The sequence below is a fragment of the Amia ocellicauda genome, chromosome 7, assembly GCF_036373705.1.
Source record: "Amia ocellicauda isolate fAmiCal2 chromosome 7, fAmiCal2.hap1, whole genome shotgun sequence".
Lineage (NCBI taxonomy): Eukaryota > Metazoa > Chordata > Actinopteri > Amiiformes > Amiidae > Amia > Amia ocellicauda.
In genome coordinates, this window is record NC_089856.1 from 41,656,798 (window position 1) to 41,683,975 (window position 27,178).

General features: G+C 38.4%; 1 protein-coding gene, 1 long non-coding RNA gene and 1 other non-coding gene across 15 annotated transcripts in view; 1 reads left to right on the plus strand and 2 right to left on the minus strand.

Moving 5' to 3' along the window:
• Positions 1-14,307, minus strand: part of mecom (MDS1 and EVI1 complex locus) — a 169,126-nt gene extending 154,819 nt beyond the window's left edge. For 7 of the 13 annotated variants that reach the window (XM_066709698.1, XM_066709697.1, XM_066709691.1 and 4 more), the window contains exons 1-2: positions 14,174-14,305; positions 13,491-13,836 (exon numbers count right to left, since the gene is read on the minus strand). In XM_066709698.1, the coding sequence (XP_066565795.1) occupies positions 13,491-13,527 (37 nt within the window). In that variant the 5' untranslated portion in view covers positions 13,528-13,836; positions 14,174-14,305. Of the gene's footprint in view, positions 1-13,490; positions 13,941-14,173 lie in introns of those variants that run through there. The other 6 variants (XM_066709699.1, XM_066709695.1, XM_066709693.1 and 3 more) reach the window with 4 other exon arrangements.
• A 3,716-nt stretch (positions 14,308-18,023) lies between these two features.
• LOC136753515 (uncharacterized) overlaps positions 18,024-27,178 on the minus strand; it is an 80,879-nt gene continuing 71,724 nt past the window's right edge. Inside the window, exons 4-7 of the long non-coding RNA XR_010817438.1 lie at positions 23,293-23,520; positions 22,975-23,038; positions 22,776-22,816; positions 18,024-20,165 (exon numbers count right to left, since the gene is read on the minus strand). This is a non-coding gene — a long non-coding RNA (uncharacterized LOC136753515). The remainder of the gene's footprint in view (positions 20,166-22,775; positions 22,817-22,974; positions 23,039-23,292; positions 23,521-27,178) is intronic.
• Positions 21,651-21,723, plus strand: trnav-aac (transfer RNA valine (anticodon AAC)). Its single transcript has one exon. It is a non-coding gene; the product is annotated as a tRNA-Val (tRNA).

Below are 27,178 nucleotides of genomic sequence, written 5' to 3' on the forward strand. Positions count from 1 at the left end.
CTGAGCCTTTCTTTCCTCCCCTCGTGACAGACGCATCCGGAGACGCATCACGGTGGCACCTCGAGTGCCGAGAGACGCACAAGCTCCCCGGCCTGTCTGTCTGTCTGTCTGTCCAGTTCTGTCCCTACCCTCTTCGTGAGCATCTTGAAGAACACTATTATTTAAAAAGTTTAAAAAAAGAGCCCTGGATGAAAACGCAAGCACTAACATGTTATTACGCTGCCAGCTGTTTCGAATGGCCAGAATACTCTATTGTCTTTGGCCAGCTTTCTGCTAACTGTCAACGTGGTATCTCTTTACCATAATGAATGTGAATTTCACAACCATTTCCAAACTCTCATACCTCGATTTAAACGCAGCATCTGGGGGAAAAGGCAGAAAAGGGAAATAAAATAAAAAAAGAAAATATCTGATTTGCGTCGTGGTGTTACTGTGGGCCAGCGAGGAGGTGGAGATTTTTCTAAATATAAAACCCCGTTTTGTGTTATTACAGCAGAAAACTGCGGCACTGAGAGCAGAGAGTCCATAGAAAAATAATTACACAAACTAGGAACACGTGAAAAGTACAGACGTCTGCTGCTGCTTGTGTTAAAGAAAAAAAAAGAGAGATAAAAATCTATTAACTTTTTTGCTGACCCTATTAACAAAAAGCCTCTCTGCTGAAATCTTAGTGACAATTACATCCAGATCTCTTTGCCCTAAAATCCCAGACCAAATGTATAGTCTGTTTGATGAAGGCACACACTGACACCAGTATGGATTTTGGCCCCGCTATCTGGCAGTTTATGAAAAGTCCTGTGGGGCTTGCAGTGCCCTTTCTGTTCAAGTTGCCCTTTTTTACCATATGCTACTGAGAGTCCACAGTCAACAGTGCATTTGGAACTGCATATGCGACAAATAACATCTGAATAACCAACACTGGAGATGGTCCACACACAGAGAAATTAAATTCAAAGCAACGTGTAAAACCAGTCGGACACATTTTACTGATTTGTGGACCTGCAGCCCAAGCCACTTGTATAAAATGGTTATTATTATTGTTCTTGTCATTGCTATTCATTCAAAACAAACTGTTCCTCGGGCATCTGGACAGATTTGATAACACACAGTATTGCTTTAAAGTCACACACGCAATAAAGCTGGCAACACTTGGTTTTTAAATCCATACTTTCATTAAACATTCAGCCACCTAGTGGTACTTACAGCTAAACGAAGCAGCCTACATAAATAACAGGAGCTACAGCTTTTGACTGCAATTCAAACAAATATATTTTAATAATCATAGCAGATGTTTTTTAAATAGTCTACTTAATATTGCGCTCCTACTAGTATATAGTTATCTGTGATTTTAAGAGGTTCTATTTAATATTAGGCTAAAGTATTATTAAATGCATTCTAAATCTCATATGAGAAACCAGCCAATCACAGAGCAGCATTTCCAAACATTCCTATACCTCCTATCTTGTACAAAATGTAATCCAGTCTTTAAGTTTTCATTTTTAAATTCTTCAGTTACCAGCCACGTTTCAGGACACTTAATGCGAGTGGTGCAATTTTCACAGGAGGTTCATTTGTTTCTCATATTTTTGTTACGTTTAAACCAGCACAAAAACACAACATAGACCGGCTACGGTGGGTCAGTTACAGCGGATCCTGGATGGAGAGAAAGGGGGATGATTGTTCAATTCAAAAGTGTGTGGTTTAGAAGAAGTTAATTGAAGGGTGTCTTCTCGACACAATCCACACATTTTCAATAACTGCTTCATCCAGTACAGGGTCACGTTGAGCTGGAGGCCTTATATTATTTTATTATTATTATCATCAGTTTATTATTTTTCAGTAGTTAGTAGTGCCACTCTGCCCACACAAATGGCAGTGTTGTCTTGGCTTAGTGCCCGAGTAGGTTGGGGTAACGTTGGCAGGTGGCAGGCTGGCCCGAGGGTGAGCAGCGACTGTGCGTGTGAGGTGTCACTAAAGGCAAAACTAACGCAGAGGAGCTTATTTGCTCCCAATAAGCGAATGTGGGGAGGCAGTGATGATTAATTATAAGCTGTACACAAATCGTACGTGCTTCTATACAATTTTTCTGTTCTACGTTAAGCGCCACTGGCAGAGACTCAAACTTCCTCCACAAGCTGTGTGGTGTGAAACGCTGCCTGACCCTGCGGTCAAAAGAGTAAAGAAACCTGTAACAAGCTCTTGACTGCGGTTCAGCTTTTCTTTCGCGTTAGAATAATATTGTCAGGGAGGCTAGGATGTTAACCTTAATCAAAACAGGATATCCCGAGGAGGATACATCTTCCTCGGCCTCTCCATCGAGCATCACTGCGATCGAAATTAATTTGTTTTGTGTTTGTGAGAGGAGTCACAATATCAGGAAGCCCAGGATGGCTCATCAAAGCCTGTGAGCCGGGTGAAGCGCGGATTCTCTGGAAGGAGGCCTGCGAGGAATGTGGTGAGGAAAGGAATCTCCACTGTCCTATTGTTCCCCGCTTCCTCCGTGTCTTCGACATTACAGGGCTTGTGGGCCGGGAGGACAATGTGTTCAGCCCCGGCAGGTAGGGAAGGCTAATCAAGTGTACACAATCTCACACCATCTCATTCTTTCCACAGAAATCCAGCCCCCATTAATCTCGACACTTGGAGAGAGGGTGTCCGGTGGCACGTAGTATAAACAGAGAGATGTTTACAATTTGGAAAACGTGTACCGTAAAAATATGGTGATCGTGACATGACAGTTGCATTGTGGGGGACTGCCTTCTTTTAAACCAGGAAATTAGAGCTCTCAGCACTCATTATTATTATTATTATTATTATTATTATTATTATTATTATTAGGAAATTGTTTAATATTACTTGGTGAAAAACATTTTTTAATTTTGTTTTATAAAATGTTATCAGTTATGTACAGAATGAGTGTAACATTTATATGCGGATTAAGATATCTTGGAAAAAGCATTTTGTTAAACTATTCAATGTTTGAAAGTGTCCCATCAGTAAATCTGAGAGAAAGAGAAAAAAAAACCTGCATTTTATTATCAGGCTGAATCAATCTGGTGTCACATTTACAAATCTCTTTGCTGCAACGAAATGGGCAAGAGAAAAAAGTGTGACTTTTAAGAAGGAGAGGGAGAAAATCAATTTATGTTAATGACTCAGTCCAGTGTAAACATCGAAGGTGCTTAGAAATTACACGCAGGCGATAGATGGACTCGACTCGACTTTTCTCTCTCTCTCCCTCCCTTAAGTTAATCAAGAGCTGCTCAAAATAGTTTCCTTCCCCCTTCAGAAATCCCACTGTGGTGGAACAAATTGTTATCTGAAGTTTCACAAAGCAATTGTTCGATAATTCCTGTTTATGGCTTTAATCCAGTGTTTAAAAGAAAGCTCTATACTGCCAGCACTTGAAATATTTCACAACAGAAGCTGAAGAAAAGAAAAAAAAAAGCCATAGCTGTCACTCGCTGGGTCAGCTGTGTAATAGCCGTGGTCCAGTGAACTTGGCCTCTCACATCAACATCCAACTTGCTTACTGTAACGCAAAGAAGATATAAGGGCATGAGTTGACCCACTGCTGTACGATTGCGCGCCGCCAGTGGAAACCGTAGCTTTGTCAGCTCCTAATTAACTTTAGTATGAGAGAGTTTCCCTTTGTAGCACTTCAATAACGCCCTGTCTTGCTTGTTCTGCAAATGTGTGCTTCTGGAGAACATCGCATGCTTCGTTGGGCGGATAAATCATCGTGAAACCCTAGCACAGAGTTTGGAGTTCGGTGCTTATCTTTATGGTTGTATCTAACTTGTACATATTGCACAGTTGTACTAGGGAGCATGGTGGTTCTTGGAATATTTAACGCCCACTAAAGAATCTTTCGGGGTTCAATGGCGACTCGTTACAGATTTAAAAGCCTTTCTTGTAAAATCAGCTGAATTGTGTCTTTCCTTGAAATTAAAACCTAATACGGAATATTCCAAATACCCCATGATTGTATCCTCTAGGCATTGAGATCAATCTGAGGCCCCACTAAACTGTACAATTGGTCCTCCTAGCAAACAAGGGTCAAGGAAAAACAGTAATATCCCCAGATCCTTTACAATATTGGTAAACCTAAGTAATTTGGATAGCACCCTCTGCATTCAGGAACTACGTGGTTTGCAGCAGAAGCAGACCGCTTTCCTGGACAGAGATTCCTGAGTAGTTCTCTCCATCGTTGCAGGACAAGACGGAGTATAAATATTTCTCACATTCCCCCTTGAAGACACCTGCTCCAGCAACGTGATAATAGGCTTTGGACTTTGCCAAGAACTTTAAGTGAAGCAGCTTCCTGTACTTAAAACTCCCCCCAATTACTTTCGGAGGGCATTATTTATTTATTTCTCCTGTGTTTGCTTTTGTGTCCTCCTCCAAGATGTTTCAGCTCTTTCACCGGGCCCTGGCGCTGTGATCCTTCCATGGCTTCCTCCTAAGAACTTACCGCCACTTTGCTTTCCTGACAGGGCATGAACACGGGCCTCCATATGGGCTCCAGAGCGCGCTATTTCATGGGACTGCATCCCCACTGAAGATGTGTTTGAGGAGCCAGCGCGCGTCTCTTGCCAAGCATTTCATCATCTTTAAAGCATTTCTGGTGGCTGCTTGGTGCGAGTGTTAGTATGATCCCTGTTTGAAAAGATTACAAACCTGTGCCGGTTAATTGATTGAGCTGAAGGAGGTTAATTAGGTAGCGGTGCGCCTTCCCCAAACTAGCCCAGGAAATAGTTTGCATATTGAAATACCATTGATCTATCACGATAAGGAACAGCAGCCTACGGGATCCAGACGAAACTGCCAGGATTATTTCTCCACAGCCACATGTAAACGGAACTGACTTGCTCAGTTAGAAACTAAATGTCTCATTAAGGACAGTTTATTGTAGCTAAGAAGTCACAGGGCACACAGCCGTCCAGTGTTCGTTCGCCATTATCAGCAGACGCAGACGCACAAAAATAAACAGTTCGACACTCACACTTGGAACAACAGTGAGAGCAAGTTCTGTGCTTAAAATGTATCATTTGAACTTATCTCCAGGAGCCATCATTTATTATGAAGTTTATGTTCTCTCGGCCTCCTCCACGCCATTTTCAAACAAAGGTGGCTTATTCTTACCGGGTAACCTTGCAGACCGCCCTCGGCATTCAAATGCACACACACACAAAAAGAAAGTAAAAATACCACCTTTTGTATGTATTTACTATCTATTATTGAATGACCTTTCAAAAGAAAACAGTCATATTTTACAACTTTTAAGGTTTGCTCATTGTTCTTTATACTTACCATTTCCCAGTGGTAAACATTCAAGCGTTTTCCCATGCCAGACTCAAACACCACTCCCAAGACAGTCAGACACTGTGTCTGGGTCAAAACTTTATCTCGACCTATTGGCTTGGCCAGTTGAACTCGGCAGAGATTGAGATCAACTTAAATTTGTTATTACATGGCTGTTGAGATTGGCATTGCAGAAAGACATTGTTCGGCATGGTCACTGTCGGATAGGCCATGCCTTATCCGAAAGCTAAAAGTACAACGCTTGATCTTTTAAAGATATGAACTAAACTGCCACTCTATTGCCTTTTTAATAACAAACACAATTAGATACTTAGTAACGGCTGGCACTTCTGTTTCAACTGAATTTTATTATTATCTAAATTATTATAATAAAACTGTCCTTTCAAAACTTAATTAGCACAGCTTACATTTTTTTTTTATGAAACGCTATGACTCCTAATAAGGATTTCCCATTTGGATTAATGGGAGATAGTGTACCTCGATCTAAAGCTCAAATTACAGAATTATTGCTTTCTAGTTTTAAATTACCCTTAGCATACGTGAAGGCTGACATTTTCTTGATGTAATTATGTCATAACATGTTGTCATTTGTGTTTATTTTATATGTAGGCATCAGATGTGTTTTAAAAGCTTTGTCTATCCTCGGTAATTGTGCAGATGTAAAGTCTGTTGAAATGGACAATTTCCTGCCAGAACAGTTTATACACATCGAGTGTGTGTGCTTTGCTGTTCCCCATTTTATTTCTGATCCAATTTCTTAGGTATTAAAAGAGGGGGGCAGTGTTTTGACATGAGAAAAGGGATGTTTCTCTCTAAGCGTAACTAACTTCACTTTACCATACTGTGTCAATGTGCTGATACACTGTGAGTCACAAGAAGTGAACCAGCCCAATGCTAATTGTGCATTGTGCATCGTTTGTCTGTTGTTCTTTTGTTTCTATAATGATGTCACACATAGGAAATTGCTCCATGGTGAAACAATGTTTGTGCACAATGAATTATTTAACTAGTTGTGTTGTGCACGATGAAAAGACTTTAATTTGGACAGCACAGATAAATTAATAGCAGAAGGGGCAAACTCACTTGAACTCTGATATAAAGAATAATAAATTGCAGGTATTGGCTTGTGAGCAACACAAGTCACCATGACCTGTAATTTCACACTGTTCAGAACTGTTATCTGCAGAGGTACGTCAGAACGGAACAGGCCGTTTATAAGCCTGTAGCCAGGGAGCCAATCAGGTGTCAGTCATGAACTATAGCAAGTAATGTGACATCTCAATTGCGTCTTTTTCGAGACATAAGTGTTTGTGACAAAACAGGCTTCATGCACTCCACGGGCCGGGGCTTAAGCCTGTGTGACTGGACGTGCAGACCGGACACTAAAACCGTGTGATGTTAATATTTGTGAAGATGGTTCTGCTAAAAATGTAACACTGGGGAATAAAAAGTGGACTGAAAGAGATGTACACAAAATCCCCTGGGATTTATAGATCGTTAGGGAAATATAGTTATACGTTTATTAATTATTGCACATAATACACATCTTTCACATTGAGTGTAATTTGAAGCTTTGTTTAGGGCCAAAAAAGAAACAATTTGGGCGATATTCCAAGTTCCCGGACAATCACCACAAACTGCTTAGATGTAATTAGATTACCGAAAAAAAAAAAAAAAAGTCACGGCTTGATTTTCCTTTCAGAGAATAAGGTGTGAACTTCAGTTCGATGCAAAGAACTTGAATATATTTGGCCCATTGTACAACGACTTCAAGAGAGCAGCTTATTGCCTCATCTAAAGAAGCCAAGAGATGTCACAAGTTTGTCTGGACGGGGCTCCCCCCCGCCCCCTTCCTCTCTCCATGGGCTATGGGGGGTCAGTGCGGTGATGGATGAGAGTAGCTGTCTCCAGGGCACGAAAACACTGGCCTTGTCAATGTCACTATTGAGCCAACAGCCCCAGTGAGTTGGGCCTAGCGACACCCTGGCAGGCCGACTCGCAGGTGATGATGTTTGGTGTCTTTATACGCTCTCTGGACGCACAACGCAGGCGTGTTAAACAGAATAGAGTGAGAGGTTTAAATATTTGTGAGTATTGTGAATATTGAAGCATGCATATGTGGATGCATTGATCAGTTGTTGTTTATTTAAGGAAATTCTTCATTTATTTCCAATTCTAGGACAAACACACAAGTGGACTAAAACTCAACTCAAACAATGTTTTCTTCCCTGCATTTTAGTGCACTGTTTTAGTAAACATTACTACATTTGTGGACAAAAGACAGTGGGCAGTTAAAGGAATGCCAATAATGTCTTGATCTCAATTTCCATGTATTTATATGCTTAATTTTTAAATATATATATAGAGAGAGAGCACTTTTGTGTGAAGGAAGTCAACAATATCAAGGAACAGTTAATTTAATCGTGACAAAACCAATAAATCCATTTCCTTTAACCTGAGCTCAGTAGATAGACCTGAATAATGTGTAAATACAACATTAAAACTACAGATTAAAGCTAATATTAGTCTCTGTATAAATCAAGATCATGTTAGTCGATGCAATGTATAGGCAAACAAACGCCTAACAAAGTATTTACTAAGCAATGCTTGTGTGCTCGTTAGACCCCAGCCATTGCCATTGCAATTCAACCCTCTCACAGCTTTGACACATTTGTTTACCGAACCTTAGTTTGCAGCGATCCAAGCATCATTGTTGCCATGCATAACAAAACCGATCGCCTTCCTCAGCCTCTCAGCTGACGCGACGCCTATTTAATATTGTTACTCCTAACCCTCACTTGTCTCACCTTTTAAATGGCCCGATCCATTAACCCTTTTGAATTGTACTTATAATGAGCTATGACAGACAAACAGATGATGCATGGCCCATTAAACAATGTAGATGTACTGCTATGGAATGATCCCATGACAGCTGTTGGGAAGGCAAGCAAAGACGACTCCTGTTGACGTTGTTACAGAGAACTCAGCGAAGGATTTATATTCGATTGTGTCTGGTGATGTGTATTTATTTTCGAACAAGTTGTATTTCTTATTCAAGCAGATCTTACTTGTGTCGAGAACGGGTCAAAATTGTATTTTGTACTGATTGTATTACTGCACTTTTTTAATGCATTAAAATGTTCCTTGTGTAAACTGTGAATCGCTCTGGAAAAGCTAATAAATAATAATAATAATAATAATAATAATAATAATAATAATATGAATAATAATAATATGAATAATAATAATAATAATAATGACGTTGAAGTGCCTTGCTGCCCTGGCACTCCAAAACTCTTTAAATATATATATATATATATATATATATATATTTTTTTTTTTTTTCTAAACCACTGGGGTTTATACATGGGGAGGCTCTTCCTTTCACGGTTAACATTTGAAAAACACACAAACATAAATTCCTTCATCTTATTATCTTTCTTTGGGACTTTATTATGAAGAATGATTAAGCCATGTGGAAACCTGAAACTGTTACAGGTTTCCCTCAATACAGAGCTTCCACAGATATCTTCAATCCAACAAAAAATAAACAGAACAAAAACAGTATAAAGGCGCTTGTCCGTGGGGTCCAACTGTATATTCCCACTCCCTGAAGGACCGTGTCATACTTGCTTCATGTGCCTAAATCTTTCTCAGAAAAAGTAAACATGTTTTTGTTTTACAAATAATTACAGTAACAATAGGTGCAGATAAAGGAGGATAAATCCCGTGAGGAAATGCACTTCATGAACACCAACTCCAAAACAGTGTCCAATATCGTCTTTGTGGTCTGTCAGCATTTTTGATTACCTAAATGTCCAAAAGCTCCTGCCTCCTGCCCACGTTTGAAAAAGAAAATAAATATGAAGGCCAAAAAAAAAGGCTCCCTTTCTATTTTACTCAAAGCTAACTGCTCCTCTGAGCATACGAGCTTGTTTCTTAACGAGTCACTCAGACTCTGCATTGTTTCTAATTTTGTCAAAGCTGCCTGTCCAAATGATCATCTGTAATTAGTTTGAACAGCGAAGCAACATTACTGTGTTCAAAGACAGAAGTGTGCTGTCAAAGCTTTAACATATACTGTGGGCTGACAACCCCTTTACCTGTGTGGTTGCTTTGCTGAAAATGTCTGATTTTGTTTTTATGCAGCATTATGTCCTGTGTTTTTTGGGTGTAAGATGAAAATGTCTGATGTCCTTTTATGGCAGCAAATGTGGAAACTGTCCCCAGAGTAAGAGGAAGGCATGAGCAAAAGAATTAGTAAATATCTGAAGGGGAAATCTGAAAAATACATGGACACACAAAAGTCTGAGGACAGAAAGTTCCTGTTCAACACAAAGCAGCATTACTGACTATGGCCTCGATCACTTGATCATCAAGTAAATAAATAAATAAATAAATAAATAAACAAACAAACACATCCATAAATAAACATCCAGTTGCAGGCCGACTACGGAGAAACTCTGTCTGGGTTGTTTAAAAGGGACAGAGATGCACACTGAATTTATTTACTTGGAAAGTTATTATATGAGGCCTGGGAATTTAAATATTCAATGTTGACATTGTACAGAACTGGCGCTGGGCCAGCTCCACTTTACTCTCCAGAGATCCCCCCAGTAGACAAGGAATTCAGTACATTCTCTCCCTCTGACTTAATAGGTAGAAATCTTCATTTTACATCTTGAGTAAATAATAATCCTTAAATATGCCTCAAATTATCCCCTATTTTCAGACTGTAAATACTTTTTTCAAACTATGCATAGGAGGGTTATAGGCCGTAACTGCCCAGTGACATTCCTGGTAGTGCACTCCTATTTTCGTGCATTTCAGTCACTTTAGACCTCTGTTGAAACCACAATTGACTTCCAGTTCCTACAGATCCCATGATCACATCATACAAAACAGTGTTTAAAGTAAGACGCATTGTATCAGAATCAGGAGAACACATGTGTCTTAAAATCAATAAACAGAAACACAATGATTTGTTAACAAAACAAAATAAAAAATAAAAAACAGCTGCTGATTTCAACACTATTTGTTTAGAGCATATATTAGCAATTTGTGTGTGTGTGTGTGTGTGTGTGTGTATGCTTATTATATCCTCCTACCTTGTTTCAGTCCAGTCAAAAAATAAAATAAGTGAGAAAGAAAAAAAACGAATACTGTTAAATGCTTATGCACTTGAAATAGAATTACAGAGACATATTCACCAAGATCATCTCAGCAAACACACAAGCATCTATAATAACTGTTAAACGTGGTATGTATTGCCCCCTGACACTCTCTTTACCCCGCACTGGTACCTACACCCCCCAATGCAGTATGAAAGAGTTGCAGTAAATCAGCATTGTTCATATTTACGAATGTGTGTGTGTGTGTAAATGTGCATTAAACGAGTATTATTATAATGTATTAATTCATGTTTTTATTATATTTTCGGGTCACTCCAATATGCAACCGTGTACTCGCACTTTGCTAGGTATGCATAACGTGTTGTTATATTGTTTCGTTTAGTTGTTGTGTCTTGTTTGCAGCATTCAGTGTTTCATTTTTGTTCGTTTTTTTAATCATTAGCGGGTATATTACACCACTTAGACAGAAAAACGGTGCGTTTCAGGCTCTGGGGACGCTGGGTATGTTGCTGATAGTTAATTGATAAAGTGGGTGTTAAACTGTCTATTGCACATGCTTTGCTTTTTAATTACGGTGATCTTCGCTTTTTTCAGCTGCAGGATGCTCTGCAATTAAAATCTCAAAATTAAGGACTGCAAGCAATTGAGCAGCGAGCCAAAGAAGAGGTGGCATTGTTTCAACCCCCCATACCTTTAATTTCATTTTCTATCGACGTCGGATTAAAAAATAAAATGAACTGCCTTTCAATGTCCGTGCAATCAGACATTTAGTTAAAAATGCCAAATACAATATGGTCAACAACCCCAAAAAATAAATAAATAAACATTAAAATAATAAACTGCGCAAACAGTTCATCAATGTTACGGATTTGGCGTTTTATTTGTGCTGACCTTTTACTGTAAACATAAACATTTACACAAATTACCTTTTAATTAGTTAAATATGAATTAATGACTTATGATTTGTTTACAACTTCATTACACAAAGCTAGTGTGGCAATTAATGACTATTAAATTAGGTAAAGTTCAGTTATATCTCGATTTGATCTTGGTTTTGTCTTTTCGTTATCGACATCCAGTTTCTTTTGAGGTCGATTTATTATCGACTCATAGTTATAAACAGGTATCTAGCAACAACATCAGCAATAATAATAATAACAATAACAATAATAATAATAATAATAATAATAATAATAATAATAATAGTAGAAGATCCATATATTAAGGTGTTAGTTCATTAAATGGGAAAACTGCAGACCAGCAGGCCCTTATGGGTTTCCATGTCTGACCTATAGTAGTATTGTTGAGGAAAAGGGAAATTATATTTCAGATCACGAAAATTATACGTTTCAGAATTATTTCCTTTATTGCAACATCTGATTTTAACCCCTTTAGGGTAAAAATGTTAGTTTAAAAGTTTAAAAAATTGTCTAGATTTTGCTGTTTAAATTTAATTTTTTATTATTATTATTATTATTAATAATAATAATAATAATAATAATAATAATAATAATTGAATTGCCTATATATATAGAAACACACCGATTAAGCATTTCTCAAGAAGACTGTTAATTATAGTCCGAAAACTGGAGAAATGCACGCTTGGTATATTTTATGGTACATAATACATAACACAAACATTAAATATAAAAAGGATAAGGTTTATGAATTTTTTTAATTGTTTAAATGTAATGAAAATCACAAATCAATTAAAGCCTCGATTTCTTAGAACTATGCTTTTGCAAACGCATTAATCATTAGAAATGCAAGCATGCGTATATTACATTGTTCAGGAAAACAAAGTCACGAATAAGAAATGATCCTAAATCGCCGGAAAACCACCCTAAACAGTTTATTGGAGAAAACTGAAAACTACTGGAGAATTGCCTGAAATCACAGCGTTTATATACACTTGGACACATTGGGGCGAGAGAAATGCTCCCAAACTCACGAACAATTTAGGTTCGGTTTAAGGTATGAAAGTAACATCATATAAAATCACAAAACACTGCATTCATCATTACCCGGCCACTGCAAAATAAATAAATACATTTTTAAAAGATTTGTATGCATTTCACGCGTTACAACTTTACATCACATAAAAAGAAACATGCTGCGACTGAAGCAACGGTAACCACTTTATATATTATAATAAACATATTTCACCAACGTTTTAATAGACCCAGTGGAGAGGAAAAAAAACATGTTACATAGTGTCCTAACATGTTACAACAATCTAGTTACTTTTCCAAACAGGAACACTTGTTGCACATCAATACAAGTCAAATGTAACCATGCAAATACACACAAATCAGCGAGTCCACGAACAGAGCCGACATGCACACGCACCCAATTTACAGTCGCTAAAACATGCAGGCGTTATTGATGAATAACTCAGTCCCGTCCTTTAAATGCACACAGTTTAATAATCAATGCACGAAACAGATCCGCCTTAAAAAAAAGCAAGACTGGAGGGAAGTTCATGCTAACCAGCACCTCTTGGTCGCCTACATCAGTGGAGAACCTGTTCACCATTTAAATGCACAATCCCCCCTTTTTCTGCATCTTTGTTTCTCGCTCAAGCCGAAGCCCACCTGCCTGTCCAAAGTTGCCGGTGCCAATAGAGTTGCCCAGGATCTGAGCGCATTTACGCACTGAGCAGCGCTCCGCGGACCGGAGCCGCAGTTGAGCCACAGCGCCCACTAGTACATGCACTGCAACACTGTCCGCGGCTCTGTGCGTAAAGTTGCTTTCGCATTTATTCAACTTTTCCTAACTCGGTTTGCTGATATAAACCCGCTCTGCTCGCAGGGGCGCTTTGCACCGAGCCAGCGGTCGCAATGTCACTTCAGATGCCTTCACCCCCTTTTTCTGGACTAGATGTCTACGGTGGGGAGAGGAGAGGTCAGTGCCTACTGCCATGAATGTAAAGAATACAGGTTGTTCCTATATTTAGCATTGATAGTACATAAGAGATACACATGTACAAGATGGCAGTTTGCAAAAAGGCATACAAAGGGATATTGCACCTACTTGTGGCCAGTTTCCTTGCCCTGCCTTTGGACCTCATGGTGCCAGTCTTTCGGCGTGGGGTTGTTGGATTTTGTTCTTGGATCTTTTCCTCCTTTTTCTTTTTTCTCTGGTGCCCTTTCTGTGTGTTTCTCAATCCAGGCTCGCTATCTCTCCAGCATTGTCAGTTTGGACACCTTCGCACATGCGCACAGCCCGAACTGCCCGGCGCCGCCAGAAAAAGTTTGGAGCGATTTATCACTTGATCTGACTGATCTTGTCAGATGGCCATCGAGGAGAGATGCCCCCTTTTCGTCTGAGATCTCCAAAGATCAGTGACTCGGAAAGAAAGCCGTCCTCTAGCCCAGATCTGCAGAAAACCAGGGACATTAATTATAATAAACTCTCCTCAAACCGCACAGCTTTATGCTTAAATTAAAGCGCATTAATCAACGTTTGGCTGAATGATCAGTGTAAAACGTTTTGAATGGAAGGATTTTATTTCATTTGATTCCTTACCACCATTAAGATAATGAATCAAAACTTGACCCCCCCTCACCCCCTCACCCCCTCACCCCCACCCGCACCCGCACCCACCCCCTCCCGTTTGGGGATGGGGAGCCATATTAGAAATCCCTAATAAAACACTAAAGTGCAGCAATGTGACAATTATTACACATTTAATTGGAAATGAAAATGACGCTTACCGTGCACAGGTTTGCAGAACTGGGATCTTCATGGAAAACGGTCCCGTCTCCTGCTAACAACGTCTTATCAGATGCATTTTATTTTTTAAGCATTTTTCACTGTCACGTTTAGTGATTCACCGCTTTAAGCAAAGTATGACGACTGACCCGGGATATCGCAGTATGGTGGGGGGGGGGGCATAAAAGCGCTGATTTGTTAACGTTCCGGGACCCCCCTAAATTTTGGCACTTTCTTCTCATTGAATGAAAAATACGGTTACTTCCAGTGAATGTATATAACAGATCATAATCATATAATAATCATAATACTGTTTCCCTTGCCCTTTTCTTCTGCAATAATTAATTGACTAATAGCGCGCCTATTAAACTCGCCCAATTAAGGTCAATTTAAATAATAGTATATGGAAATACCTATAGGTTATTACGTCGAAAACAGTTCTGCACAGACCTGTATTTAAATATCAGACCGTTATAAGCGAAATAGCTTATCTGCACACAGTAGTGTAATTGGAAAGGCAAAGATCCTTGCAAATGGATTCGATAAACCCCCTGTATACGTCTTCATCATGTGAATAATAGACAAGCTGCCCAGCCAAGGAGCATTAGTTTTTACATAAAATAAATAGGTTATATATTATAGGTACCTCATGGTTAACAAGACGCAGAAGGTTTTCCATACAATTAAGCATATACTCACCGTTATTAATTGATAAATCATGGGACGTATGTTTGGAATTAATGCTAAACTTCATATTGTATAACATAACATATAATAACAATAAATACATAATATCAAAGGTAATTCGTTGGTATTTTTTGCATTCAACAGTTAGCTTCTGCAAGAATAACTGTGTGTTTGGGGATGTAATGCTTTATTAGTTTAATAGTTGGCTATAGACAGAAATAAGATTAAATAAATAAATACAATCAAATTCCCTAAACCCAGTGTGTGTTAAGATTAATGGGACGTGCACTCATTTTTCTGTATTATCCTTTCCTATTTTAATTTTCAATCACTGCACTTATTCATACCAGAAATACTTGAACACACACTCACCAGTCAAAGGAGTGGAGTTAGGGTGCTTGCATAACCTAACAGCCCCTATTTTTTTTTTTTTTTTTTTTTTTCAAGGAACAAAACATAATATTTAATGGCATTATTAAAAGCAGGAAATTTTGTGCTTCCACAAATTGTCCTGTAACAAGTGTATGGATATCTGAGCAGATCACAACTCTTATCGGGTTTCTGTTTATCTATTGTCTTTGTGCAGTGAACTTTTACATCACGCCATTTAGTCCCAGCGCCCATACCAGTAAGATGAATTTAATCATTGTAGTGCAGTTATAATACGGTTTACCCCAAATGAATGACTTAAACATTGCTGTTAAAAATTACACTGGGTTAGTAAAGAAGGCAGACGTTATATTAAACAGCTCTCCTGATTTAGACTTACAGCTATAGCTGCAGGGAAGGGGCTCAATTAGCCTAAATGGAAACAGTTTTCACTCATTGCAATAACTCCCTGTTCTCCGGACTACTTTCAAAATATATACTTTATTATGATATGCTGACCTCAGTGGCTTGAAATTGTAATACTGGAAAGCAGCAAAAAGATCCTTAGTATAGCCCTGTAGGCTGTAATTATTAGAAATTAATTGGGTTCAAGACCCTGGGTAGTATAGCTAAATTAATAGGTTGTCCTATAGTTCACATTTAAATCCCAGTCGAAAGAGAGCACAAGAAAATGCAGGACCCTGGAGCCTGCGTTTGGATAACGTTTTGTCCACGTTTGGATGATAACGTTTGCTTTCCAAGAGGCGGCGAGCCCCGCACCGGAGCAGCTGAGGTGGCGGCGGGTGTCCAGGCTGCCAGGGAAGTTATTTTGCGTGCTTTCTGTTATATATGGGGGAGGTTATTTAGGGGTTAAAATAAAAACACAATTTGGAGAGTCGGAGCTGTCGCGCCGGACTGAAAGTGAAAAGGGAGCCTCAGGCGAGAGGAAATTACCGCAGCCTGGGTGACCTTTGCGAGAGGTAATCAATCAAGTGATCAACGGGGATATTTATCAATGCTACACCGGGCTACTTCACAACAGGCAGGACAAAATACAAATAAAAGAATTAAAAGATGATCCCGTGCAAAAATAGGGCTCCATGCAAGCGCCTGCACTTATATATTATTATCAGATTAAAAATATACATGTTTGTATAGGCTTTATCATAAACTAATATGAATAACACTAATATCGCCGACTTGTTACAATAAGTGAAATACACTAAATCAAACGCCGTATACGTATAAGTTTAACTTAAGTCAGGATTAAATTAAACATCAGCAATCATATTTATTGCATTTTAAATCTCACATTTCAATTTCTCCCATTAAGCTACACGAAATGAATTGAACGAATACGGTTTTTACACAGTGCTTTTGTGCTGCAATATTCGGTAAATCACATTGGTTCTGTTTTAGGTTGAGAATAAAAATAACGGGAAAATGTGATATTATTTATTAAAAACTTATTTTGAATACATTAGGGTAGTCTCAGATTAATAATACAATACTAATAACGGGCAGTTACATTATTATTATGTAGTGTTGATTTGGTGGGGTATTAATCAATTGTGCAATAAAAAATATTGTTGTAGGAAAGGAAAAAAATACCTAGAAATCTGGAAGCAACCTAAAAGAGTTAAGAATCGGTATGCACTGCCCCTCAGTGGAAAAAAACCCAAACTGAATTGTAAAGATTTAGGACATCTGAACTTGCACATTTAAGTGTTCATTTATTAATGCATTTAATTTCAGAAGCTATGGAGGACAATTGTATTTCATAATTTGCTTGTGGGGCACCCTACTATAATCCAGATGCTAATGCAATATATGTGTAAACTATTTCTTCACTCGTTTGTATTTATATGAATTTATGGTGTTTCGGATGCATTAAAAGCTGCATTTTTGCATGTGGAATACATATCTACATAATTACACGTCTACATCAGTGTGATAGAAGATTACACATGTGATGCTATTACTAAGACGATTTTAATTCCCTTCCCAGGTAGCTATATTAATATTTATATTTAAATCGTGGTGATGTTTTTCAACTGCTGTTATTTTAGATATCGGGGTAATCATGGCTTCACCCACGTGAATTAATGAAACCTAAAAAAAATGTTTAAACAAGTATATGAGTACAGATAATTCAGTTAACACGATGAGTGCAAAGGGAGAGTCATTAAATGTGTGCATGAAAACAAAGAAAAATACATCTTCTGGAAAAGGAAGAAAAAAACTGTGAAGAATGCCTTAAGACGGGGGAAATCCAAATCCAGCGAGACATTTCAACGAAATCATTTGTTTGTAGTCGGGAAAAGGGCAGGGTTTAAAATAAATTAACGCATTAAAGCACATGTGTGGATCAATAATGACTTGCATCTGTTTTAGTAGTCAATTATTTGGTTGGCTTTCCGTCAAAGAACATGCAACGGATCCTGGGACATATCATAGTGTTTATAAAGTAGCGCAAGACATGTGCCAGCGCCAGGTGACATTGTCCAGCAGCACAGCGACCCTAACCAGGAGGCCACAGCAAGTCCAGCCCAGGAGAGCAACACAATGCCTTTGCCTGACTGGTCTCTCAATCCCCCAACATGGACGGAGTCAAGTTTTCAGGCGTAGAATAATCAATAATGATGTGAGAGATTCAACCCCTGAGCCACTCAAATGAGCAGCTACTAATATGCAAAAGCAACCAAAGAAAAACATGTTTATTTCCACTATTAGAAAAAGCTTATTATATATGTTTGTACAAAATATGGAATTACTTATACAAATTATTATGATAGTCTTATGTGTTGATACAATATTAATGATCAATATATACATACATAATATATACAGTGCGCACGATACATATTATAATGTGCTACAAAACAAATATTTAATAATTATTTAAAGATTCGGTTTTTTACGTTGTTTCTTATATTTCATGGCACAAATTGAAACAAATATATGGAATGTTTAAATGATATGCCTTAAATCTACTATTTTAACAAATGGATCAATTCAAATGCAGGGTTGAATTTACAACAACAAATACAGATTGTTACCACCTGTCACATTGTGTGGAACAATTTAAATAACGCACAGCAGCTCCCGCTTCCTCAGCCGCCGCTGTTCAGCATTATAAATAAGTAATAAAAAGACTGTATTCAGATGCGTCAGTTAAACTGCACAGCACTAGTTATAAAATGATGTTTGCTCCAATCACCTATGCAAAACATCAATATCATAATCCATGCTCATTTATACTGAGAATAAATACTTTCAATTATATTTTGGACCTTTTGTGGTGAGATGCGTAATTACAAGTGAAATGATTATACAATTGCGCCATCTAGTGTTAAAATCAATATTCTTTTCAAGGCAGCATGGAACATTGAATAGTATAGTGAATGATTCAAAGCTTTTCATTTTTATAAATAATGTTGAAGTATAAAATGAACACTAATGCATGCACTCCTACATTTAATGGATTAATAAATCCCTCAGCTTTAACATTTAAAAGCTTCTATTACAGAATATCATTATTTTCTCACTGCTGCAGAATCCTGCCCTATTAAATCTTAACAAACAGGACATGCAACCAATACATAACACCCAGCACAAACTGGAGCAGACACAAACACATCTGCCAGTAGGCACTAGATGCTGGCAGACAGACACTCAGGAGACTAATATTTTTAATACATTTAATAATAATTTTTCATACAAAATAGTGCTTCGGCCCAATAGGTCATAAGAAGTCTTTTGGGGGTGTTATGTTGATATTGCAGATCTCTGTATAGTTGATATATACATGCACACACACACATTTATATGCAATATAATCAAAATGATCAGTACAAACAGCAAAATGCCAAAAGACAGCTGTTCACCATTGACTGAGGTCAGGGCTGGGCAATTCCAGTTCTGAGACTGGGTTCCTGTATGTTTTCTAGTTACCTTTCAATCAGCAACTAATTGAGATCTGAAATAAACAGGTTGTTTTACTTCTTATACTAAAAATGACATCAATTAAGTAATTATGTCCCATGACCCTCCCCCACAGCACAGTCTTTAATAGTACCAAAAGTTTAACTGGGTTCTGTGGGGGTCAATATAAAATGAAAAGAAAGTAACATTCCAGCACTATTCTCATTGAAATTCTATTACACTCCAAGCTTTGTGATGTCATGCTGGCAGCCGTGTCAGACCTCATCATAAGATTCCATCAATAGAACACTATTACGCATCATAATACAAACTAGTTCTCACGGATGTTAAAAAAGAAAAGAATGGCCAATTGCCAATTAAGGGCTGCTTATCTCACAGTGTATAGTAATACAGCACACATACACCATGGTTTAAAGTGTCTGATGACTGTGGGATCGTGGTCACTAGTTCTAATAATGAAAAGACCATTAAAACAAAATACTTTTTTCAGAAGAAAATCCTTAGGTCTCATGAAATGACAGTTTAACTACCAAAACCTCCATATCAGGAATGATGCAAACACAGTTCAATAGATGTTCAGTTCCCTTTCGGTCTCATAGAAAGAGTCTTAACACCCATGAGATGAGAAAACTGGTCGTGTCAGTAGTGTGCAACCCCACTTGTGAACTGGTTTGAGTAGCTCATGATATTGAGGTTTGGCTTCTCTCACTTGACTGAGGGAAAGACTGGCAGGTCAGGGAGAACACCAGGGGTTTGTTAGAGACCGGACGCTCATACTTTATTAGACGTTAGGGAGCAACCAGAACCGGGGTTGTCTTTTCCCACATTGTATCATCCATTTGAATGGTCCATCAGTAAAGCACAAACAGTGCAGTCTAGCATTCCAGTAACAATCTAGCGATGACCCCGGGCTCTGCAGACCACTCCCCATCACTTTTACAGCCGTCTTGGGATTTCACCATGACGTGGGGGGGCATTTATCTTAACGCACCACTGAAAATGAGAAAACAAATATGTTGATCAATTACCGTTCACTTTTAGTTCGTACCAATTTCAATGAAGTGCCAGAGCAAAGAGGAGCGAATTAACCACGTACTCTTATTTAACATGGTCTCCTACAACAGAGAGCTGGGATTCATTCTAGGTCAGCCGCCACTACACCCTACAAAATAAAATGTCTGGAAGCAAACCGTGATTTACACACAGACTGGAGTACTGAGATGGTCGCTGTAATCTGAGCTCCCAATACAATAGGGATAGGCTTCACGATTACCTACAACTTACCCTTGTAATGCAAGGTCAAACTGGGATTAAAAGTACTCGAGAAAGCCATGTTTCTGTAAGCGATGCAAACATCAAGATTAAACAAGTAAAACCCGCTTTACACCAAAACACCTCCCATGGAAATGGCGTGGGGAGCATGCACTAACAAACCCCGCAGATACACGGCAGCCATGCAGCCGCAGCGCGTTTGTCCGAGCAGATGCAGGCTTGCAGATTCCACGACTGGAGGAAAAGCAAGCGGCCGCAGCGCTCACGTTGCTCTGCTCATGCGCGTCGGCGGCGGGGGTCGCGTCGGGCGCAGAGACGAACTCTTCGAGGCCGCGTGCGCTGACCACGGCCACTGACCCGCCCCCGCCGCATGAGCCAGGGGCCAGCGACACCTAGACTTTTTTACAACCTCCCCCACGACCAGGGCTGCGCCAAGCCCACTGAAAGCTAGAAAAACAGTGAACTATCGGAGACGGCAGCCACGGATTTAGGGTTAGCACGAACACGCCGGCCCGGCTCACTTCCTGCTCCGAGAGCGAGGCTTTATACGTTTGATGACGTATTTTGTTAGCGACGCCTTTTCTGTGTGACGTTTTAGGTACCGTAACATTTGCAATAAAGGCGCAAATTGGACATGTCTTGAAACGGGGCATTGGTGAAGTCAAAACAGCCAATATAAAGAAAGAATAACATTATTATCCATTACTATAGCTGGCTGTAGATCGCCAATTTCACATTAGAATACATACGGGGAAACGACAATAATATGATATACATGACCAATGTCTGAAATTAGATGGAATAACTTCCAATGTTGTCGTTGATTGCTTATGACGCCAACAACACCGGCTATTGTTCTCCAACACTGATTGATGGTGTAATAGTACCAGCATTGTAAAGTAACTTCACTGCCATTTAAAAGGTTACTTTTGGTGAAATGAAGAGCTATTACCGCACAATTTACATCATATGTTGCACTTAAAACATGTTTTTAAATAGTATCCCTGTACATAAATTAGAACGTGATTGCGTTTTAATTGCTATAATTTGGGAAGATAACGGGTGAACGCCCCCGCTGACATTAAATATCTTGTATTTGCACCGCAATTAATATTAACTATAGCTACTTATTTGTTGGTAACAATAATACATACATATATAATGAATTGAAATAATCAATGACTATATAAAAGTCCCGCCAGCGCAGTTTCCGTAGTGTAGTGGTCATCACGTTCGCCTAACACGCGAAAGGTCCTCGGTTCGAAACCGGGCGGAAACAAGCTGCACTTATTTTATAATAATATGTACATACTGTATTATCAGTGATTCATATTTGTTTACATTCTTAATATTGCAATATTAACGAGCGCTAAAGTAAAATATGAATTCGAATAATACATCTCTAATGCAATTGAAGTTCGTTCAATATGAATACATCTAAATGCACTCGCAATCGATGAGGTACAGTGCATCACATTCATTATTTTATTTTATATTTTGACTTCTGCAAATTGCAATATTTATAGAATCCTGCAGATGGTGATATTTTTTCATAACTATCATTTTATAAACTTATATAAAGTAGTAAAACAATAGTATTTGACGTAGTCATGTATTTTGGGTAATCTTTTTAAAGGAACATCTGATAAATAATAATAATAATAATAATAATAATAATAATAATAATAATAATATATTAAAAAGTGTGTGTGTGTGTGTTTGTTCTGGTCACTTGATATAGTTTTATTAGGATTAAATAAATTAATTTAATTATTATAATTATTTCTAATTGTGCTCTAGGTGTGTGATTCAAAACACAAAAACACCATGAACAGTCTCAATGTTCAGCTGAGTCCTTTCAGACTCACAGACCTCTCTGACACCTTGTTAGAGAAATGGGTATTTTAATTTAATTAAAGTAAAAATCATTATTCAGTGGTTTACCAAACTGGCAACGAAACAGCTGAAATCTGTGTTTTGAAGTGAAGATATCAGCTTAATGAAAAGGCTGTTGTATGCATGTAAGTGTTTAACACACTGCAATAACTGTTTATATTTAGTGCAACATTGAAAACAGATTGGGCTGAAATTAAGTGGGGTATTCTCAGCTAAATTACCAGATGGGAGCTTATTGGTAGGCAAGAGGGACACATTCTCAGTATGAATTTACACTGGCTTAGCAAAAAGCAGAAAACAGAGAAAGTCCTGCACATGACACCATGAAGTCATTTATATTGTGTCTTCCGCTGTGGTGTTTTCAAAGCCCAGACTGCATTACAGCATGTCAAACCAGACATTAGTAATGAAAAAGGATCAACTCTGGCAAAATACCTTTCTTGTACTTTGCTTCCCACAGTGAAAGTCATGTCGGCCTGCGTATTTAAAGGATGTTTTCATTACTGCTCTAAATCTGACATGGGTAAACAGAAACCACTCCAGAAAGTAAATGACAGACTGAACTCTGTTATTAAGAGGGAAAGAGAGTCGTACTATCATGACATTTCACAACACCCAGGAAGCCCCGACTTACACAGCTCTGCATGTCTCCACTGTTATTTTTAGCAGAGGTGGGCATAGCAAGGACATCACTGTTGCTGCAGGGGAACAAGTGGAAGAAAACAGGGAGATTAATGAGTTAGCTGTTTAAGCGTGATCGCCCCCTCCCCTCATTGTCTGTCTCTATATATAGATGCCTAAGAGGAATGCTCCATTTTCTTCTGCTGGGTTATTCGATCTGCAATGAATGTTACTTAGCAGACACCTTTATCCAAGGCAACTCAAATGGTTTAAATAGTCGTAATAATCGTAATAATATCATTATATATATATATATATATATCACCATCACCATCGGCCTATATCGATCCACTGCTGGATGAAGGTTCCCCAAGATGTTTCCACTTGCTTTGATCTACAGCTTCTCTTTTCCATGTCATGCCTGCAAAGTGTTTGATTTCATCTTTTATGTGGTTGTCTTTCTAAGTCGTCTGGGCTTCTAGGTTTTTTCATCTCTTTTATCCATTTTAATAGTTTCCATTGTCCATCTTTGATCTGTTCTTCTAGCAATATGTCCAGCCTTATATATATATATATATATATATATATATATATATATATATATATATATATATATATATATATATATATGAGAGAGAGGGAGAGAGAGAGAGAGAGAGAGAGAAGAAGAAATGCTTTGGTTTTGGTGCTGTACCTGCATTGTGAAAGAAAACACCACAGAGGTTAACTAGAACTAGAACACAAAGAACAGGATGACAGACTGTACGGTAGTGTCAAAGTACACAATTCAGTCACCATGCAGGGCTTAGAAAGTGGCCCATACCATGTAGCACTTAATTGCAATTAAAACAAATGTTAATGCAGCCAGACTAACAGCACAAGGTTCTCTTCCCAGCCATCTATCACATCCCCTGAGAAATAATAGGCTTTCTGCGTCTCACAGTGGGATCTGGTAAAAAAAAAAAGGATCAGTTATTAGTGGGTGTTTTTGCAGATTTTCTCTTCCTGTGTTTTCCAAACTTCTGTCCAGCAGGGGTGACACTAGGCTAGGTAATCGAGCCCTGAACTACACAATCAGCTCTCAGGAGGTCAGGCAGGACACAACAGCTGTGTAGCCAAAAGCCATTAAGCAGTCTGGACTTACTTCACACCTGCTGTCCCAGTTTGAATGCAAATTTCAAAACTCTGGGAAACTAATGAATAATGAAAAAAAGTTTGGGAAGAGATGTGTTCATTTTAATGAGTTTTACAAGATTCAAAAACATAGAGAAACATGACCCAAGCTGAGAGCTGAAAACCATTGTGTATATATATATATATATATATATATATATATATATAAACATTATGGAAACAGTGTAGAAATGCTATACAAATGCATATTTACAAAATTGATTACAACATTAAATAACATAATCTAAATTTACACTCCATTATGAATTAACCTCCAGGCCAGAATTATGATAAACACTGAGGAAGGTATCAATAAAATACACATTAGTATCTTCTTTCATTAATAATATTATTCAAAAGAACATAAGTTGACAGTTGTGATGTGTTGTGAATGGCTGGTACTGCTGCAAATAATGCTATTGTGATGAAAAGGATCTTCCCAGACGTCTGTCATGCAATATTCGGTGAGGGGATGAATCTGAATTGAACCGTAGAGCTGCGAATATAGTGCAGAGAAAGCGCTGAGGGATTTCGGTGCAGCTTTGGCATTGGGTGGTGATAGGCTAAGCAGAGGGAAGCTGTGATCTAATCCACAATGTGAGCTACATCGTTGCAAGCAGCAGATTTTCGGGCCAGATGGCAGTACCAGCCAACAAATCCACTGTTGTTTTTTAATTAATATTAGCCAGATGTCTTTTAAATGGTTAAAATCTAAATACGAACGACCACAGATACCAAAACGTAAAAGATGAGCAAGCGAAACAGCTTCCTGCAGCGTTGTGTGAATCACACGTTTGCTCAGAGCATGTCTTATACAATCTGTTAAAAAGTTATCACCTGTGCGCGGCTGTGTGCTGTCTCAATGATTTCTTTTGTCCTACTTTCTGAAAAATGCCAGATGCATCATTTGTGTCTTGTCAGATAGAGTTAAGAGAAATTAATCCTTTTGGCTGGAGAAATCCATGTGCTCAGTACAAGGCACATTTTTTCTTTTAACCTGTGTGTAACATGTTGAATCATATGCAATACTGTGACCATTTGTGTGTTAAGCAATTCAAACACTTGTTCAAGCTTAAGATCCTGAAAAGCAGGTGCCAAATGGCTGACACAGCAACCACATTTTATGACAGGCGAATTAAGCTAATCCTAATTAGCGAATTCAAAATATTTCAGAAGTTGCAAATTCATCTGATTTTCAAAGGTATCTTAAGTTTCTTATAATGTCAATTAATCACTGAAGCATCAAATTTATATTCATTTTCTGTTACCCACAAAAAGGTTTTTCAAAAGTTAAACCACTGCTCACAAGCTACACACATACACACACACACACTGAAAATGTTCACCATCGTCCGCCACATATTCTCTGTGCCTTTTATTCGTGTCACAGAGAGATAAGGGGGGCGAGTGGGATTATGTTAATAAAACAAATGCAGTCAACAGAAGCATTAGCATGACAATACAAATGCGTCCTCTTCCAAAAATACAACAATGACAACAAACACAAAACAATAACCCTTTTCTTGTGTGGGGAATTGGTAGACTATACATGCGAAAAGATTAAGATTGAGGTAGAAACTCATCGAGACCTTCCATTTTTGAAGTAGGATAGTTATATGCATCCTAAACCCCAAGTTAACCCAATAGACCATGATAATGTATTCTCTGCACCCTGCTATACATTACCTTCAGACACATATGAACAGTACTGAATGTGTACAGAAGATGGCACAGAAAGGGTCAAACGTAAAAACGTTAAGCTGCCTGGGGAATGCGTTTGTGGCAGCAGTGGTCTCTTCCCTATAATTCCCCCGTTGTTGATAAACGTTTCTGCAGACTGAACAGAAACCTGACCTATATCACAAGTACATTACAGGGGATTAACAGCACAGCAAAGTTTCTCTGACTCCGGCGACTCAGTATTCTCCGCTCGGCAGAAATACACATTTTTAACGGTATTCGTAAAAGACACAGCTATGGTATTATTTCTGTAAATGTAATTCTTTTTTTCCTGCACAAAACAACTCCTTGTGAAACTGTATATCATTCCATGTACAGGACTTGAATTAGTCCCTTTAGAAAAATGCTGTCCCACATATTACAATGCATGCTGGCAGACATGATGCACTTCACAAAAAACCTGCAACACACATAGCTTTTGGTACAAAGCATTACCAGCAGTAGGAGGCAAGTACCAACATGTTTGGGAATATAGCATAAACTGACAATAATCTCTGCCTGAAGTGTAATAGCACTGCCAAATGTAACATGTGACATGTCTACAGAACTTAGAAAGCCACTATATGGCCATGTGTATTAACTTCAGAAAGCTGTCGTGCAGTTTTGTCCAAGAATTAATATGAATGGTAAGAAGATGGTAGGATGAGATCTGAAGCTTTATATTCATATATATTATTTATAAAATATTTTTTCATACAAAAAGCGGAAAAAACAATGCTTTGATAATAGAAAGACATGAAATAGCCTGTATGGCATCCCAAAGGTAACAAATATGTCCGCAGCGTGTCATCACGGTCTTGCATCTAACAGCAGAACTGTACAGTCTGTACCGGCATTCCTCTGTAGGTGATTGCACCGTGATTTAAAGCAGATAAAGCCATTTTGCATTTGTGTGTAATGGTGTGTAACTCACAATTAGTAATTCCCTGTACCCTACTTACCAGAACCAATTGCTGGAGCGCTAATGGGTATTCGAGTCTGAACAAAAGAAGTATTTTGAAGTCAGGGTGGGTGTCAGATAAAACTACGTCACATCGGTGTGCTCCAACCTGCAGAAAGGAATGTTTTCCGAAGCATACAACCTTGAAAGTGCCTAATTAATTCAGAACTGTGTGGATTAGAGTCCTTTCCTTTGGCCCTCTGGGCTGATGAGATGTAACACAGCTATACCAACGTCACTCGGTCTTGACCTAGATCTATTTTACGGACAAGAGGCTAGATGGATAATTATGTTCAGTCAGAGCCAGACATATTTTGGGCCAATGGATGCTACATTTTAGATGCAAGTGGATGTTCCTGTGATG